This window comes from Suncus etruscus, chromosome 18 (genome assembly GCF_024139225.1).
Source record: "Suncus etruscus isolate mSunEtr1 chromosome 18, mSunEtr1.pri.cur, whole genome shotgun sequence".
NCBI lineage: Eukaryota > Metazoa > Chordata > Mammalia > Eulipotyphla > Soricidae > Suncus > Suncus etruscus.
In genome coordinates this window covers 40123837-40141786 of record NC_064865.1, presented here as the reverse complement: position 1 = coordinate 40141786, position 17950 = coordinate 40123837, and the positions used below count along the sequence as shown (strand labels likewise).

Below are 17950 nucleotides of genomic sequence, written 5' to 3'. Positions count from 1 at the left end.
ATCTTACTTATACATTATATTGCTTTTCAGGTTTGACACTCAGTTTGCTGACAAGGCAACTGATTCCACCTCTCAATGTCGCATATGGAGCTTTTTGCTCTTCGATAATTTATGCAATTTTTGGATCATGTCATCATATGTCCATTGGTGAGTTCAGTCCTGGAGCCATAGGAAGTGAATGAAGTCTCATTTATTGCAATAAAATTCCAATTTATGATCAAAAGGAGACAGAAGACAGACAATCTATGCATGGGAATTAATGTTCAGATTTTAGAAATCAAATATTTCTTTTTTTTTTTTTTTTGGTTTTTGATTTTTTGGGCCACACCCAGTGATACTCAGGAACTATTTCTAGCTACATGCTCAGAAATAGCTCCTGGCTTGGGGGGCCATATGGGATGCCAGGGTATAGAACCGCGATCCATCTTAGGTCAGCGTGTACAAGGCAAATGCCCTACTGCTTGCGCCACCACCCCGATCCCAGAAATCAGATATTTCTAGTGCATCACTGTCAATACCATAGTCAACCAGGCTTGTTTACTGCTTTACATAGGAATAAAAAAATAGCTACTATCCTTGATGAAAGCAGTGCATGTTGTCTTAATACAAATTATGATGTCTAATGTCCACGTGTTGGGGTGAGGCTTTCTCGGTAGAGCGCCTTTACCCCATCCGCTGGGGCGTCTGGAGAAGGTAGTAGTGGCGAAATAAATTCACAGGCCATCAGTTAAAAGTTTCATTGGAGACAGCTCAGTTTATTCTATGTTCCTAACCGCCATGTGCATTTCCTCCCATGGTTTCTATGCCAAGTTTACTCCAAGCAGGTTTTCTCTGCTGCTCTTCTTTGGTTTTCTGCTTCTTTCTCTCTGGAACTCTCTATCTCCCTTTCAGCTGCTCTCTATGTTTCCTTTCTTGCTGCCTCTTCTCCCCACCAGGCAACACCTTTTATATGTTTTATTCCAAACCGAAGATCCCTCCCAGGTATGGGTAGGTCTGACTCTCCAGGTAGGATAAACAGGAAGTTGGGGAAGGGATACCCACAAGTACACACTAGAAACCAGCTGCCCTTAATCTGTAAGATCTAGCATGGATCACCAGCGCATTTCTATCATCTATTAATCCAATCATAAAATCCTCCAGTGGTTTTGGAAGTGCATTTCTTGCACTCACTCAGTGCTTCACCACAGAACAAACTGGCCAAACAACCCACATCAACCATCCGTACTGGCACACAAATTCCAGAGATGCTTGCAGGTTCCATTAATTTTTAGCCTGCTTTGGATAGAGAGGCTTATCTGCCCGCACCTTATTTTTGTTTTTGTTTGTTTGCTTATTTATTTGTTTTTGAGCCACACTCGGCGGGCGGTGTTACTTCTGACTCTGAGCTCAGAAATCGCTCCTGGCTTGGGGCATCATATGGGATCAAACTAAGGTCCATCATGGGTCAGCCACATGCAAGGCAAACGCCCTACTACTGCACTATTGCTCTGGTCCCTGGCCTCCTTTATTGAGTGGGGCATACCCATTGGGGTTCAGAAGTCTCCTGGAAGTGTTCAGCAAGTCATGTGGTGCTAAGCATTAAACCTGAGATTTTTATATGCAAAACATGTGCTTCAGTGCTTTAGCTATCTCCTGACATCCTCTGCCCTTTTAAAAAGGACATTACTGCTTACATTTATTAAAATTTATTATATATTGACTTTTCTTATGCTTGTAATGTATGTGTGCATGTGTATTGTGCTGGGAAGAAATCGAGAGCCTTACATATATGTAAGGCAAGTGTTTGACCACTGAGCTACATTTAACATTTTAACCAAGATAATAAGTTTTATTACTATATTTCCGAATTCTTAGAGCACATCACGATCATTTCCAAATACCATTTCCAAATGATGGTAAGTGCTGTTAGGGTTTCGTTTCTGTTAGGTACTTGGACATTAAGGTTTGTCTTTGCTCCCATAGGTAAACATGTCAGTATAAAATGAAATAACATGATATTTGAAACCGCTTCTACTCAGTGTCATTCTGCATCATAAAACTTTCTGCATCATCTAAGTTCATAAAAGAGTTTATTTTACCTTTTTATTGTGGGTTGAGTGGGGCTAGGCTTGTGTCTGACGTACATAGAAAGCTATTTCTAGCTCTGTACTCAGGACTGATCCCCAATCCCTACCCCAGCAGTGCTTAGTAAACATATGTGGAGTAAAAGATTCAAATCAGGGTCTGGATTGCCCTAGACATATGCAAGGTTGCCTGATCCATTACCATCTTCCAGTCCCTTGCCTTTTCTTGCTTTTGTTTTGGTTTTTTTGGGGGGGAGGGAGGCCACACTTGGCAGTGCTCAGGCATTACTCCTCCTCCTGCATTAAAGGGTCATTCCTGACGGTATTCTGGGGACTATATGGGATGCCAAGGATTGAACCCAGGTTGGGCAGGTACAAGGTAAAAGTCCTATTAGCTATGCTATCTATCTCTCTGGCCCCATCCCTTGCCTTTTCTTATTGATTGTCTGTTTCCTGATTCCTTCATCATGGTCTCATATTTTACCATGTCTAAGAGCAGGGGCAGTTGAATATAATACACATTTTTAGGAAATTTCTTTTATTTATTTATGTATTTATTTATTTTGGTTTTGGAGCCACACACGGAGACCTGCTCAGGGGTTACTCCTGGCTATGCGCTCAGAAGTCGCTCCTGGCTTGGGGGACCATATAGGATGCCGGGGATTAAACTGAGGTCTGTCCTGGGTCAGCCACATGCAAGGCAAATGTTCTACCACTGCGCTATCACTCCAGCCCCAAGAAATTTCTAAAATCCTTCACTATATGTCCTACTCAGACCAAAGACCTACATTTTGCAAAATAGATCATACTATGTGGGGCCATTGCCCTTTTCTCTGTTTTTTCCTTACTTTCCAGAAGTCCTTCAGAGATAAGACCAATAGTACAATGGGTAGGGCATGGCCTCACATGTACCTAATGTGTGGGTTTGATCCTAGAATCTTACATGGCCCCTTGAAATCACTCCCCACCAGGAGTGATCCCTGAGCACAGAGCCTGGACTAAGCCCTGAACACAGCCTACTGTGGTCTCCAAAAAATAATTTATTCAGATAAAGAACAATAACTCTCAGAGTATCCCTTGCTTTTGTCAATATCTATTTATTTATATGGACTAGAAACCTTACCTTCTGCCTAAATTATCTTCCATAGGTTATTTCTTCCTTGTAAGCGCTCTCATGGTCAATGTCCTCAAGATGTACCCTTTCAACAGAGGCCACTTATTGATGGGAACTTTCCTCAGCGAGGACTTTTCTCAACCCCACTTCTTACCAGCCTATAACAAATCCTTGAGTGTGGTGGCCTCTACAACTCTTCTGACTGGAATTATTCAGGTAGGAAAGTGAATCCCTTCCTTTAATTGGTCATGATGGCCATTAAGATATATTTAGAATTGAAATTCATTGCTGGGCTTGACAACCTATACTGTCAGGCCTAAGTATAGGCAGAAGTATAGTCAGATATCATTAAGAGTAGAGCCTGGGCTCAAAGCACTAGTGGGAAAGTCTCCCCTTCCCAAAAGATGCAAATGTAAAAAGTATGAGGATAAACCAAGTGGAAATTTTAGGACTGAAAAATACAATAGATGAAATTAAAAGTTTTAGTAGGGCCAGAGCAATAGAACAATGGATAGGGAATTTTTCTTGAACATGGCCTACCTGGGTTTCATCTCCAACACCCCATGAGCCTGAGTAAATTCTGAGTGCAGAGTCAGGTGAGCATCACTAGGTGTGACCCAAAACAACAATAACAACATAAAATTCAATGTACAGGTTCAACATCAGAATAAAGGAAATTATCAATTAACCTAAAGAAGAAATAGAAGCCATCCAATCTGTTGAAAAAAAAATAGAATAAAAATAGAGCCTTGAGAAAATAAAATATAGTCTCAGATACCACTGAGACTATAACAAAAAGTTCTAATATTTGTGTCTTAATATTCTCAGAAAGAAAGGAGTAGGAAAGAGATAGGTTTAAATCATTTGAAGATCCAATAACTGAAACTCCCCAAATTTGACAAAAGATAGATTGAAATGATCTATCAAGTTACTAAAATGGTTTGATTTGTAGGTACAGATTAAAAAAGCGAAGAAATTTCAAACGATAAATTCTTGGGACTTCATATTAGAACAAATTCCAGTGACACTTCAGAAAACTAGTTAATGGGAAACATTTTGAAAAAGTGAAAGAAATATTTCAATATTTCAATATTCAATGAAGGATGGATGGTAGATAATTCAAAGGACACAAAGCACACGAGCAAGGAGGAAGTGGCACATTAATTTCTTTGGCTGAAAGAAAAACCTGCCAATCCAAAATCATATACCCAGTTGAAAATATCCTTCAAGAATAAAGGGAGAGGAGGGCAGAGACAGCTCAGGGACAGAATTCTTGCTTGGCGGAGATGAAGGAGTGAGTTTTACTCCAGGCACTGTCTCACATGCTAAAAGGCATCCTGCTAGTGCTGTGTTTTGTGATGCCTGGTTCCACAACAAAGTGTGCCATCACTGGGGCATCCCAACCAATCTATCTGAGCAGTGCACCAAGTGTTTGGTTCCTTCTCATCACAACAACAACAACAACAACAACAACAGGAAGAGGGAATAAAATTATGAATTTTGCAATATTAGGAAGAAGAAATGTAGAGAGCAAAATATGGATAAATATGATAAAACTTCCCTGTCTTCTTGGGTTTTCTAAATTGTTTGATGGTTGAAAAAAATTACAATACTGTCTGATGTGGTTTGAGATATATATAGAATAAAAATTTAAAGCAATTCTTATATAAACAAACCCAGAGGGAGATAAGTGAACTGGTACTTTGAGTTGGTAGTGTTGACTGGATATGATATTATATGTATATATAATGTAAAACTTAAAGGAACCATTTTATTTATTTTATTTGGGGGGGGTCCACACCTGGCAGCACTCAGGGGTTACTCCTGGATCTACACTCAGAAATCGCTCCTGGCAGGCTCGGGGGACCTTATGGAAAGCCAGGATTCGAGCCACAGTCCTTCTGTATGCAAGGCAAACGCCCTGCCTCCATGCTATCTCTCCGGCCCCAAGAGAACCATTTTAAAAGCTATTAGTAAATCATCACTTAACATCATTTATAGGTTCTTGAAAATGGTGACTTTAAGCAAAACAATGAATAAAAGGAGGTTCTCACATAATGTTGTTTTATTTAACATTCAGTGGGATTTTTTTCACCAATGTTAACATGAAATAAAGTTGAACATAATGACAATATTCAAAGAATTTCTGTTCAAAGGAATATATTCAGAATCAATAAATATAAATCCAAATGAGAGTCCAAAAATGTTCAAGTAACCCACATAAAATCAGGAAAAAAATAACAAAGATATTGTATATTTAAGCCTTAAAATGTCAACTCTTAACATTAAGAAAACTGGCATATTTACAAATATGCAGTAACAACAAATACAGTGTTATAGACAGGTTGAAAGCAAAAGAATAGGAATATAAATTATGTAAATACTAATTAAAAGAAAGCAGAACTGAGTAAATAATACTGGATAAAATTTGCTTAAGAACTAAGAAAATTATTCAATGTAGAAAGGGGCATAATAGGGGCCTGAGAGGTGGCGCTAGAAGTAAAGTGTCAGCCTTGCAAACGCTAGCCAAGGAAAGACTGCGGTTGGATCCCCAGCGTCCCATATGGTCCCCCCAAGGCAGGGGCAATTTCTGAGCGCTTAGCCAGGAGTAACCCCTGAGCATCAAACGGGTGTGCCCCCCCAAAAAAGGGGGGACATTATAAAATGATAAAAAAAAAAAAGAGGTCCTGGAGCAACGGTGCAGTGGGAAGGCATTTGCCTTGCATGCGGCTGACCCAGTATAGACCTGGGTTGGATCTCTGACATCCATATGGTCCCCTGAGCCAGGAACGATTTCTAAGCGCATAGCCAGGAATATCCCCTGAGTTTCACCAGGTGTGGCCCAACCCCCGGCCCCCGCCAAAAAAAGATGAAAAAGAATAAATTTAGGGGGCCCGGAGAGATAGCACAGTGGCGTTTGCCTTGCAAGCAGCCGATCCAGGACCAAAGGTGGTTGGTTCAAATCCCGGTGTCCCATATGGTCCCCCGTGCCTGCCAGAAGCTATTTCTGAGCAGATAGCCAGGAGTAACCCCTGAGCCCCTGAGCACCGCCGGGTGTGACCCAAAAACCAAAAATAAATAAATAAATAAAGAATAAATTTAGGATCTGGAGAGATAGAAAAGGCAAGTAAGGCACTTGTTTGGATTAAAGTGACTCAGGTCTAATCCCTGGCACCACAGATAGTCCCTTGAGCACAGATCCAGGAGTAAGCCCTGAACAATGCCCGGAGTGGCCCCAAACCAAAATAATGATATTAACTGATATTCAATATAGGACAGCTAGTAAGGTGCTTGCCTAACAAATTCAATCCTTTTGTTTGTTTGTTTTGTTTTTGTTTGTTTGTTTGTTTGTTTTTGGGCCACACCGGGCATCGCTCAAGGGTTTCTCCTGGCTCTAGGCACAGGGGACCATACGGGATTCGAACCACCGTGCTTCTGCATGCTATCTCTTCGACCCCAACAATCTCTTTTAGTTTGTTTGTTTGTTTGTTTGTTTGTTTGTTTTTTGGGCCACACCAGGAAGCGCTCAGGGGTTACTCCTGGCTATCTGCTCAGAAATAGCTCCTGGCAGGCACAGGGGACCATATGAGAAGCCAGGATTCGAACCAAAGTTGGCTGCTTGCAAGGCAAACGCCGCTGTGCTATCTCTCTGGTCTCGCAAATTCAATCCTTAACTCCACAAATGGCCCCTCAGCTCCCTCCTGGGTACAGAGCCAGGAGTAAATCCTGAACACAGATGGTATATCTAAAAACAACAGAAAAAAATAAATCCTAAATATTCCATAGGTAAAAAGAGAAGTCTCAAGGGATTTTATTTTCATATCTGATTTTTTAATATTATATTTAAGGTAACATGGTTGCAGAATTTCATTACTTAAAACATTTAAGTTCATACATATCTGTTATATTTTTGTTATGCTATATATATCTATGTTATATATGTATATATGCATATAAATACTATATTGTTGTCTTTCTTTTTTTTTTTTTTTCGTTTTGTTTTTGGGCCATACCTAGTGGAACTCAGGGATTACTCCAGGCTCTGCTCTCAGAAACCACTCCTGGCAGGCTTGGGGGACCATATGGAATTCCCAGATTTCAATCACCATCTATCCAGGGTCTGCTGTGTGCAAAGCAAACGCCCTACAGCTATGCTATCTCTCAAGCCCCTATATTGTCTTTCTAACATAAATCCAATTTAATCATTTTTTAAAAATAATAAAAGACAAAGGCCAAGAGATAGTCGAATACTTGCTTACACAAAGCCATCTCTGATTCAATTCCTGGCATCATATCTGGTCCTCTGAGTATTACCAGGAATGATCCCTGAGCACAGTACTAGGAGCAAGCCCTGAGCATCAATGAGTGTGGCCCGAATCTTTCTCCAGAAAAAGAAGTCTGTGTTGCACTCAGATCTCAAAAGTGTCTTTTCTTTTGTTAAAAAGTGGGACCCCTCACAGGGACCACTGAAGGGAGCTATTAAAGCTGGCAATGAAAGGGCCTTCACCAGGCTCTACTTCTCTGTCACTGTTATACCAGGTCAACAAGGTCAGTAGAGTCTAGGGTGAGAGAGTTTGCCCTAATGCTCCAAGAAAGAAGAGTGGCCTACTGCCCATAGGGCGTCTGGATCAGCCCAAGAATGCAGTGATGGGAACTGATTAGGAAAAGAAGTTATAAGGTCTCTGGGTACCTCTGGAAAGCTGGTAGTGGGCGCTTCTGCTAGTCTGAGACCTTCTGCCTCACTTCTGGTTTTCTTTTCCATCTGAATCCCTTATAGTTGACGATGGGCATGTTAGGGTTTGGCTTCATTGCGACTTACCTACCGGAGGCCATCATTAATGCGTACCTGGCCGCCACAGCGCTGCATGTTGTACTGAGTCAGTTTACCTCCATCTTTGGACTTATGATCACTTTCCACTCCGGCCCTGTCGCCTTCTTCTCTGTGAGTAAATTCTGTCCTCACTTCCAAACGCCTTACGAAAGATTGACAAATGCCTCTCCCCTTGCCTTCCCCAAAAAGACCTGATTGGAGTCTCCCCCACATCGGCCAAGAGGGTCCTGAAAATCAATTGTTTCTAGATTTATGATCCTAAGTGGTTATAGACATCAGCTGAGCTCTGTTCTAAGGTTTTGTGGGGCTTTTGTTTTGTCTTGTTTGGGGGCCACACCCAGTGGCGATCAGGAGTTACTCTGCCCTCAGAAATTGCTCCAGGCAAGCTCGGAGGTCATATGGGATGCTGGGAATAGAACTCAGGTCCGTCCTGGGTTGTCCACGTGTAAGACAAATACCCTACTGCTGTGCTATCACTCTGGTCCTCTGTTCTCAATTTTACCAACCATTTTAGCTCAGACTTTCTGATCTGGTGGTGATATTTGGGCCACTACTAGCAGTGCTCAGAGGTTTCTTCTGGTCCTATACTCAGGAGTATACTAGCAGTGCTATATGGGATGCCATGGATCAAACCTGCTGTATTCTGGCTCCTGCCCCTGTCCAGACTTTCAAACAAACATGGTTGACATAAAAATCTGGCCTATAAAATGTTGTATCTAGCATCACCGTCTGCATTACATGCCTCATAATGCATCCTAAGACATCTGTGTAAAATGCTAAAAATTATCCCTACCTGAATGCAAGAATAGTTTTAGAAACCATGGTAAAGAATATATGTATTTTTTTGTTTTGTTTGGGAACCATAGCTGGTGGTTCTCAGGATTACTTCTGGCTTTGAGCTCAGGGATCACTCCTGGCTTTGCCCAGGGAACCAAATGTGCCTTATCCACTATACTGTCTATGTCCTAAAGAACATAGAAGGTCCAGAACATTAATTAGGAATAAACTAATACACCTAATTTTGGGTTTATTAAATGTACAGAGTATATTCTCTTTTTTTTTTGTCTCCCAATTAGTATATTCTCTCCTAACTGAATCAGATGGCCTATTTATTTTATTATCTTTGCAACTTAAACAAGCAAATCATTTGATGTCTCTGTTTCAATGATGCTCACAAAACTCTTTCTGGCCAGCAATACTTCCTCAAGACTTCTTATTTTGGTGAATGGTGCTATGTTTTGAGCCACACTGGATTTTTCTGCTCTATACTCAAGCATGACCCTTAGCAATTCTTGGGGGACCCAATGTGGTACAAGAGACTTGAACCCAGGTTCCTGGCTCCATGTTCCTGCAAAGCAAGTGTCTTACCTCCTGTATATCTCTGGATGCAGAAACTTCTTTTTAAACTAACTCAAAAGAGTGTGTCATTTCCTAGACTTACGCGATTATTCTATCTTTTCCTAAGTCTCTCTAATTTTATTATCTTTCAGAACTTAATTAACTACTGCATCGGTATCCCCAAAGCCAATTCCACCAGCATTCTGCTATTTCTAACTGCTATGGTGATTCTGAGAATGAACAAATGTGTCCGAATCTCCTTCAATCAATATCCCATGGAATTTCCCATGGAAATCTTTATGGTAAATATTTTTATGCTCTCCCCCACCTAATCATGTTCCAAATCATTTAAAATACCTACCTTAAGAAAATAAAGATAGGGCCGGGTGGTGGCACTAGAGGTAAGGTGCCTGCCTTGCCTGCGCTAGCCTTGGACAGACCTCGGTTCGATCCCCCGGTGTCCCATATGGTCCCCTAAGACAGGAGCGACTTCTGAGCACATAGCCAGGAGTAACCCCTGAGTGTCACCGGGTGTGGCCCAAAAAACAAAAACAAAAAAAAAAAAAGAAAGAAAAGAAAAGAAAGATAAAGTGAGGAAGGGAAAGAGTTAAGCAATACTATTATATTTTTTATTTAATCCATTTGTTTTTGTGTTTTTTTATTTGTTTGTTTGTTTTGTTTTGGGCCTCTCCTGCATGTAGTCAGGGCTTATTCCTGGAGTTGTGCTCAGGGATCACTCCTGGCAGTTTCTAGGGATCATAAGGAGAACGAGGGATTGAACCTGGGTCAACTGCATGAAAGACAAGGTGCCCTATCCTATCACTCCATCCCAGATTTATCTTTTTTTTTTTTTTTTTTTTTTTTTGGTTTTTGGGCCACACCCGGTAACGCTCAGGGGTTACTCCTGGCTATGCGCTCAGAAGTCGCTCCTGGCTTGGGGGACCATATGGGACACCGGGGGATCGAACCGCGGTCCGTCTCCTAGGCTAGCGCAGGTAAGGCAGGCACCTTACCTCCAGCGCCACCGCCCGGCCCCCCCAGATTTATCTTTTAGTTTGGCTTGGAAGTCACACATCCAACTGTGTTCAGGAATTACTACTGGCTTTGTGCTCAGGGCCACTCCTGATAGGATTCAGGGGACCCTAAAGGGTTCTGGAAATAGACCTGGGTGAGCTGTATAAAGTGTACCTCTACTCTACTATCTCTCAGACCCCTGGATACATTTTGTTTAAATGTTAGCTTTCTGTTTATAAATATGATTAATTTTTTATCTATTGCTTTTATCTATTGCCTCTTTCATACAATTTCAGGAATAGAGTTTTGATTTTACTTTTTAGGGTTGCACCAGTGATACTCAGGAGCCACTTTGGGGGTGCTTTTGATGGTACTCTGTTGGACATCATGCCATGCAGGAGATTGAATCACAGATCTCCAACATGCTCAGAATTTACTAAGAATGTCCATTGAGTTATCTCCTTGACCTATAAATAAGGTTTTCTCTTTCCCCGTATGCTAGACTCATTCTAGCAATTTTGCAAAAACACAAAGGTCAAGAGGAAAAGAATTTCCTATAGTTGTACCACTCAAAAACTGCTACAATGGATACTTTTGAATGTTCAATTATTCCCTTTTTTCTTCTTTTAAACTAATTAAGGGCGGTGTATGCTCATCAGGGGGATTTATGCTCACTCGCAGAGAATCTCCATCTTCTCTGTAGAAGTTTTGCTTCATTTTATTTTTATTTATTATTCATCTTTTTATGTTGTATTATATAAAGAAATTGAGGGAGGGCAGAGTGATAGTCCTAGGGCTAAGAAGCTTGCCAGGCAAGAGGCCAACTCCAAATCAGTCCTGGATAGTACATGGTCCCCAGAGCCCCATGGGTAAATTTCTGGAAGTTCTCTTGCATCACTGAAGTGGCTCAGGTAACCCAAGGCACTGCCAGGTAGCACCATGTCCTTGGGCCTAGCTGAAACTCAATCATAAACAACTTTGTAACTATGTACCTCATAGTGATTTAATTAAATAATTTATTTAAAAATTTTAAATATGGGGGGATGTTCTTTTATAACTGAACCCCAACTACAAACATGTTTGTAATATGGTGCTTAAATAAAAATATGATTTTTATTTTATTTTTAAATTTTTGGTACTACATTCTTTTTTTAATTATTTTTATTTAAATATCATGATTACAAATATGATTGTAGTTGTATGATTACAGTCATGTAAAGAACACCCTCCTTCACAAGTGTAAGATTACCACCACCAATTTCCCAGATCTCCCTCCTCCCCACCCCATCCACACCTGTACTCGAGACAGGCTTTCTATTTCCCTCATTCATTCACATTGTTATGATAGTTTTCAGTGTAGTTGTTGCTCTAACTGCACTCATCACACTATGTGGTGAGCTTCATGTCATGAGCTGCACCTACATGGGTAAATGGGGAGAAATAATGGTTGGGACTGAGGCAGTAAACAATTAGAAATGAGCTTTGTAGGGAGTATCAAGGTCACAATACAAGATGGATATTATGCATATATAAACTATATGCATATAATACTATCAATATATATTGTATGTGTGGGGGCACTAGCCCCCGGATCATTTTGGAAATGGAGACCAAGGAGAAAAATTTTCCAGTGACTGTCCCAACATAAACCAGTGCTGCAATGGCCCACCCTCCTCCCAAAGCGCATTCCCATTAGTGTAGGGAGAGGTAGGGGGAAAGCCTGATGACCCCTATAGAATCTCCCTGGACCGTCACCCAGGAAAGGTCTGGAGTCCAGGGGAGAAAGAGGAGGATGGCTGGGGTGCCTGCCAAGCCTCCCAGCACTCCCCAGGCTAGGGAGAAGGCCTCCGGCATGGGGCCTCCCCAAACCCCATACCTGGCAGGAGCTGGCATCCAGAATCAAAGAGGAAACCAGAAGCCAGATATCTGCCCACCCTCCTCCCCATGCACCTCCACCCTGGAGTACGGAGGGATGGGGGAAGCCTGAGGACCCCTAAGAGTCCACCTGAACCCACTTCTGGCCATCTGGGCTGGCACCCAGGGAGGGCCTGGAGTCCAGGGGAGAAAGAGGGGGTGGCTGGGGGCCTGCCAAGCCTCCCAGTACTCCCCAGGCTAGGGAGAAGGACTCCAGCATGGGGCCCCCCAAACCCAATACCAGGCAAGAGCTGGCCTCCAGAATCAAAGAGGAAACCAGAAGCTAAATAAAATAAAAATTTAAATAGAAACAAACACCCCCCCAAATAAATAAATAAGAAAGACATTAAGGGAGATGGCATTGATTCACTGAAGGCAATCTGGGTCTCATCTTTTTCTAATGATAAATTTGCTTCTTTTAAAAACTCCACAGGTAAGATTTATCTTGTTCTGCTATAATTAGCATCTTTACCATGTTTAGGCCATGTTCATAAATAAGGCTCAGATTTTATTTGGAAGCCACACCGAGCTGTGCTCAGGGACTATTCCTGGCTTTGTGCTTACCCTCTAATGGTGTTCAGGGGACCATATGTGGTGCTGAAAATTCAAACCAGGGTGGCAGCTGACAACCACATGCAAAGCAAGTGTCTTCTTTCCTGTACTATTTCTCCAGCCCAAAGCTTAGATTTTATTAAGCTCTTTTGCTGTCCATGAAAATTATTTGTCTATGAAGATGTGTTTTCTGGGGTTGGAGAGATAGTACAGCAGATAAGGTACTTGCCTAGCACATGGACAACCCAGGTTTGATCTCCGGCTTTCACTATGATCCCCAAGCTCTGCTAGGAGTGATCCCTGAGAGCAGAGCCAGGAGTGAGCTCTTTTTTTTTATTTTTGGTTTTTCAGGCCACACCCATTTGATGCTCAGGGGTTACTCCTGGCTAAGCACTCAGAAATTGCCCCTGGCTTGGGGGGACCATATGGGACGCCGGGGGATCAAACCGCGGTTGCGCTCTTTTTCCTTGGCTAGCGCTTGCTTACCTCTAGCGCCACCTCCCTGGCCCCCAGGAGTGAGCTCTTAATATGTCCAGGTGTGACCCCAAACAAAATAAAGGAAAAAAAGGAAGTGTTCTCTGGGGCTGGTATGATCCAGTTAGTTAGAGCAGATATCTCAGTTATGGAATTCTGTAAGTTCGATTCCCTGCACTCCCCAGCACCCATGGACCTCTCTCTGGTAACCCATAGTGCATCTCCAGGTCAGAGGACTACTGGGAGCACCCCATTCCTCCACAAGAACTATTATTTGGCACACATACATATAGTTCACCAAAACTCCATGTACCCCCTATAGTTCCTAGCCTCCTTGGTTTTTTCAGCCAGATCATGTGACTTTTTAGTGCTGAGTATCAACACAACGTCTTACAAGACAAATGCTTCACCACTGAGTCCTTCTCCACCTACATGTAACTTTTTGGCCAAAGCACAGGAGATAAGTATGAGTTCCTGTGTTCTCCCTTCCCCTGCAATGGCCATCAGCAGGGATGCAAGCTGAGATAATAGATTACCTTGGATCCCTGAATTTAAATCTGCAGTGCCTGGGAAGATATTTGCTCACCAAGAACTCTGTGTGAGCAAAATTAAAGAAATAAGATTTCAACATCTTATAGTTTAGCTGTTTCTAAGGCATAACTTATCCTATAGTAACTAACTGAGCTATTGGGAACATATGGAAACTTTTTTGACAAGTGGGATCCATCTCTGTCCTGACTATTGCCCACTTGTGGACATGGGTTTTCTGGGAGTTGAAAAGTTTTTCATGCATGTAGGCCAGAGATTTTTTAAGACTTTAGAACTATGTACACAGTAGGGCCTCGTGGTGGGGAGGGGAGAAAGGGCCAATGTAGAAATGGAATTTGGAGAGTAGAATCAGGGACAATTTTCACTTTTTCAACCCAGCTCTGACATTCTAGAAAGCAGATGTATTTATAGTTGGTGGCTTTGTAGCCACCAGCAGATGGCGCTTGTGATTTAGACATAAAGTGTCCAAGTCGGATTTCAAATTTAACATTGTGAGAGATTTAAAAGTACCCGTCGGGGCTGGAGAGATAGCATGGAGGTAAGGCAATCAGAAGGTCATGGGTTCGAATCCCGGCATCCCATATGGTCCCCTGTGCCTGCCAGGGGCGATTTCTGAGCATAGAGCCAGAATTCACCCCTGAGTGCTGCCGGGTATGACCCCCCAAACAACAACAACAAAAAATAATAATAATAAAGTAAAATAAAAGTACCCATCATAGTAGTAGTAGTAGTAGTTGTTGTTGTTGTTATTGTTGTTGTTGCTCTTCTCCTTCCTCCTCCTCCTCCTTTCCTTCTTATTCTTCTCCTCCTCCTCCTTCCTCCTTCTTCTACTTCCTCCTTCTTCTTCCTCCTTCTTCTACCTCCTCCTCCTTCCTCCTCCTCCTCTTCTTCTCCTTCTCTTTCTTCTTCTTCCTCCTTCCTCCTCCTCCTTCTTCCTCCTCCTCTTCTTCTCCTCCTCCTCCTCCTCTTCCTCCTCCTTCTTTCTTTCTTTCTTTCTTTTTCTTTCTTTCTTTCTTTCTTTCTTTCTTTCTTTCTTTCTCTTTCTTTCTTTCTCTCTTTCTTTCTCTCTCTCTTTTTCTTTCTTTTTTTCTTTCTCTTTGATATAAAAGCGACTTTATTTAAATGCTGTGGTTGTTCATAATCTAGTTTTTTTTAACAGTTACAAAGTTGTTTCAGTCACATAGTGTACAACATCCTTCACCAATGCACATTTACCACCACCTATGTCCCCAATTTCCCTCCCATCTTCATTCCTGCCTGCTTCTGTGGCAGATATTTTTCTTCTCTCTCTTTCTCCTTCTTTTTTCTCTTTTATATACTGTTTCTGCAGTATTGAAGGGGCATCATGCATATCACTTTATCTCAGCACCCAGTTCTTGTTCATTGTGATTTTCTATCTGTATATATTATAAACTAATTCCCTCATCTAATTAATCAACACATCCATCACCTCCCTTATTTATTTATATGAACATTTAAAATGTACTCTTTTAACAAATTTCAATCACCCACTATAGCCTTATCAATGTCTTTTCCATGATGTCCTCAAGCCTTATTCCTCTTGTAGCTGAAAAATTTTCCCCCTTTATCAACTCTTCCCCTTCTTCCCCTGTCAGCCCACCTGCTAGATCTTGGTAACTACTTTTCAACTCTCTGTTCCTATGACTGTGACGAAATTTATTTCAGTTTTTGTTTTAGAGTCTACATATAAGAATCTATACCATGTAGCATTCATTTTTCTCTGTCTGGCTTTTTTCATCTAGCGTAAGGTCCATCCCCAATGTCACAAGTCATCAGGAATTGGCCTTCCTCTAAAACATTTATGTAATGAGGCTTATTAGGGAAAAGGAGCAATAAGACTGTAGGTGGATCAATTGTTTGGGACTCACTGTGGCTGGCATCAAACTCCCTGATCACAGTGAAGACATTCCCTTCGGGAGTGCTGAAAATCAGGTACATCATGGGTGTAATTGAAGAAAGAAACTAAGGTCCAGGAATGGAAGTTGGTGGAGACTGTAAAATGAGTGGAATATAATCATTAAAATGTTTGTGGGGCCTACTTTATTCTCAGAAATTATTTAAGTTTGAAATATGCTTGTATTTTTCTTTTAATGCATATTTTATTATTATTAAAATACTTTTGGGTTAAAGAGACAGGACAAAGGGTAGAGCAATTGTCTTACACACAGTCAACAGGGGTTCAATCCCTGTCATCCCTCTAGGTGTGGCCCAATAACCCCCCCAAAATTTTTTTAAAACATCTTCTATTTCAGGGGGCATGGAGGTAAGGTGTTTGCCTTTCATGCAGAAGGTCATTGGTTCGAATCCCGGCATCCCATATGGTCCCCTGTGCCTGCTAGGGGCGATTTCTGAGCATAGAGCCAGGAGTAACCTCTGAGCACTGCCAGGTGTGACCCAAAAACCAACCCCCCCCCAAAAAAAAACCATCTTCTATTTCAAGCTCAAAATCTACTCCCTGACTTTGATCCTTTTTACATTCTTCCTTCTTTCTGAAAACAGAAAATGTAGTCTCTACTCAATACAACATGCTGAAGACTGTCATAATTATCGGGTTTACCACTCATCAAGGGATTTTATACACATCAAGGGATTGGGAACACTTTCTGCGTTGTAGCAGGAGTCTGATTTTAAAAAGACCTCCATGGGCCAAAGTGACAGTACAGTGGTTGGAGCACTTACTTTTTACAAGGCTGACTGGGGTTCATACCCTGAGCTCACCAGGAATGATATCCAAGCACCAACTCAGCACAAACCTGAGTACTACCAGGTGTAGCAAAATAATAAGATCTTCATCTTTCTCATGATAATTTGTCCTTAAGATAGTCACCTTAAATATTAATAGGGAAAATTGAGGAAGTTGGGTTTTCTGGCCACACCCAATCATGCTCAGGGTCTATGCCTGGCTCTCCACTGTAGAACCATCCCTGGCTGTGCTTTGGAGACCATGTGTAGTGCCAGAGATTGAACTAGGACTGGCCACATGCAAAGCAATAGCCTTACCTCCTCACTGTCTCTCCAGCCCTTAAGGAAAAAATTGAACACTTTACCTGGGATCCCATTAGAATATGCTAACACATAACTCAAGAGTCCTATAGCTATAAGAAATGATGCATACTGTATGATGACTAGTTAAATGTGTTTATTTAAGCTGGATGACAAACACCAAAAAGTACCACAATATACAAATACTGTATACTTCAAGCAATTTATTTATGCTTTTCAATTTTCAATTTTGCATTTTTCCCCTTTTCTTTCTTTTTTTTTTTTTTTTTTTTTTTTTTTGGTTTTTGGGCCACACCCTGTGACGCTCAGGGGTTACTCCTGGCTATGCGCTCAGAAGTCGCTCCTGGCTTCTTGGGGGACCATATGGGACGCCGGGGGATCGAACCATGGTCCGTCCTAGGCTAGCGCAGGCAAGGCAGGCACCTTACCTCCAGCGCCACCGCCCGGCCCCGCCTTTTCTTTCTTTAGTATGTTTTTCCCTCTGGGAAAAATATAAGGAGGAAAATCAAGTAATTACTTTGCTAAAGATCTTTTTCTCTGGGTCTGGAGAAATAACACAGCAGTAGGGCATTTACCTTGCAGGCAGCCAACACAGGATAGACCCTGGATTGATTCCTGGCATCCCATATGGTCCACAGAACCTGTCAGGAACAATTTCTGAGCATAGAGCCAGGAGCAACCCCTGAGTACCACCGGGTGTGACCCAAAAACAACACAAAACAAAAAAAATCTTTTTCTCTGTGATCTGAAATGTGGATGATTATTATCTCATGATACTTTGACAACCCCATTTAATTGCTACAGAATGTTTGCAGCAGGGGTCCTCAAACTTTTTAAACAGAAGCCAGTTTACTGTCCCTCAGATCATTGGAGGACCGGACCATAGTTTTAAAAAACTATGAACAAATTTCTATGCACACTGTAAATATCTTATTTTGAAGTAAAAAAAAAATCTAGAACAAATACAATATTTAAAATAAAGAACAAATAAAGTTGAATCAACATACAAGTATTTCAATGGTAACTATGGGCCTGCTTTTGACAGGCCTTAGTTTGGGGACACCCGCCTGAGAATGA

At 41.6% G+C, this 17950-nt stretch overlaps 1 protein-coding gene across 1 annotated transcript in view; it reads left to right on the top strand.

Annotated features, from left to right (window-relative positions):
* SLC26A8 (solute carrier family 26 member 8) overlaps positions 1-17950 on the top strand; it is a 73597-nt gene that overhangs the window by 8109 nt on the left and 47538 nt on the right. Inside the window, exons 3-6 of the mRNA XM_049764800.1 lie at positions 31-147; positions 3212-3393; positions 7955-8119; positions 9499-9648. Of these exons, the coding sequence (XP_049620757.1) occupies positions 31-147; positions 3212-3393; positions 7955-8119; positions 9499-9648 (614 nt within the window). The remainder of the gene's footprint in view (positions 1-30; positions 148-3211; positions 3394-7954; positions 8120-9498; positions 9649-17950) is intronic.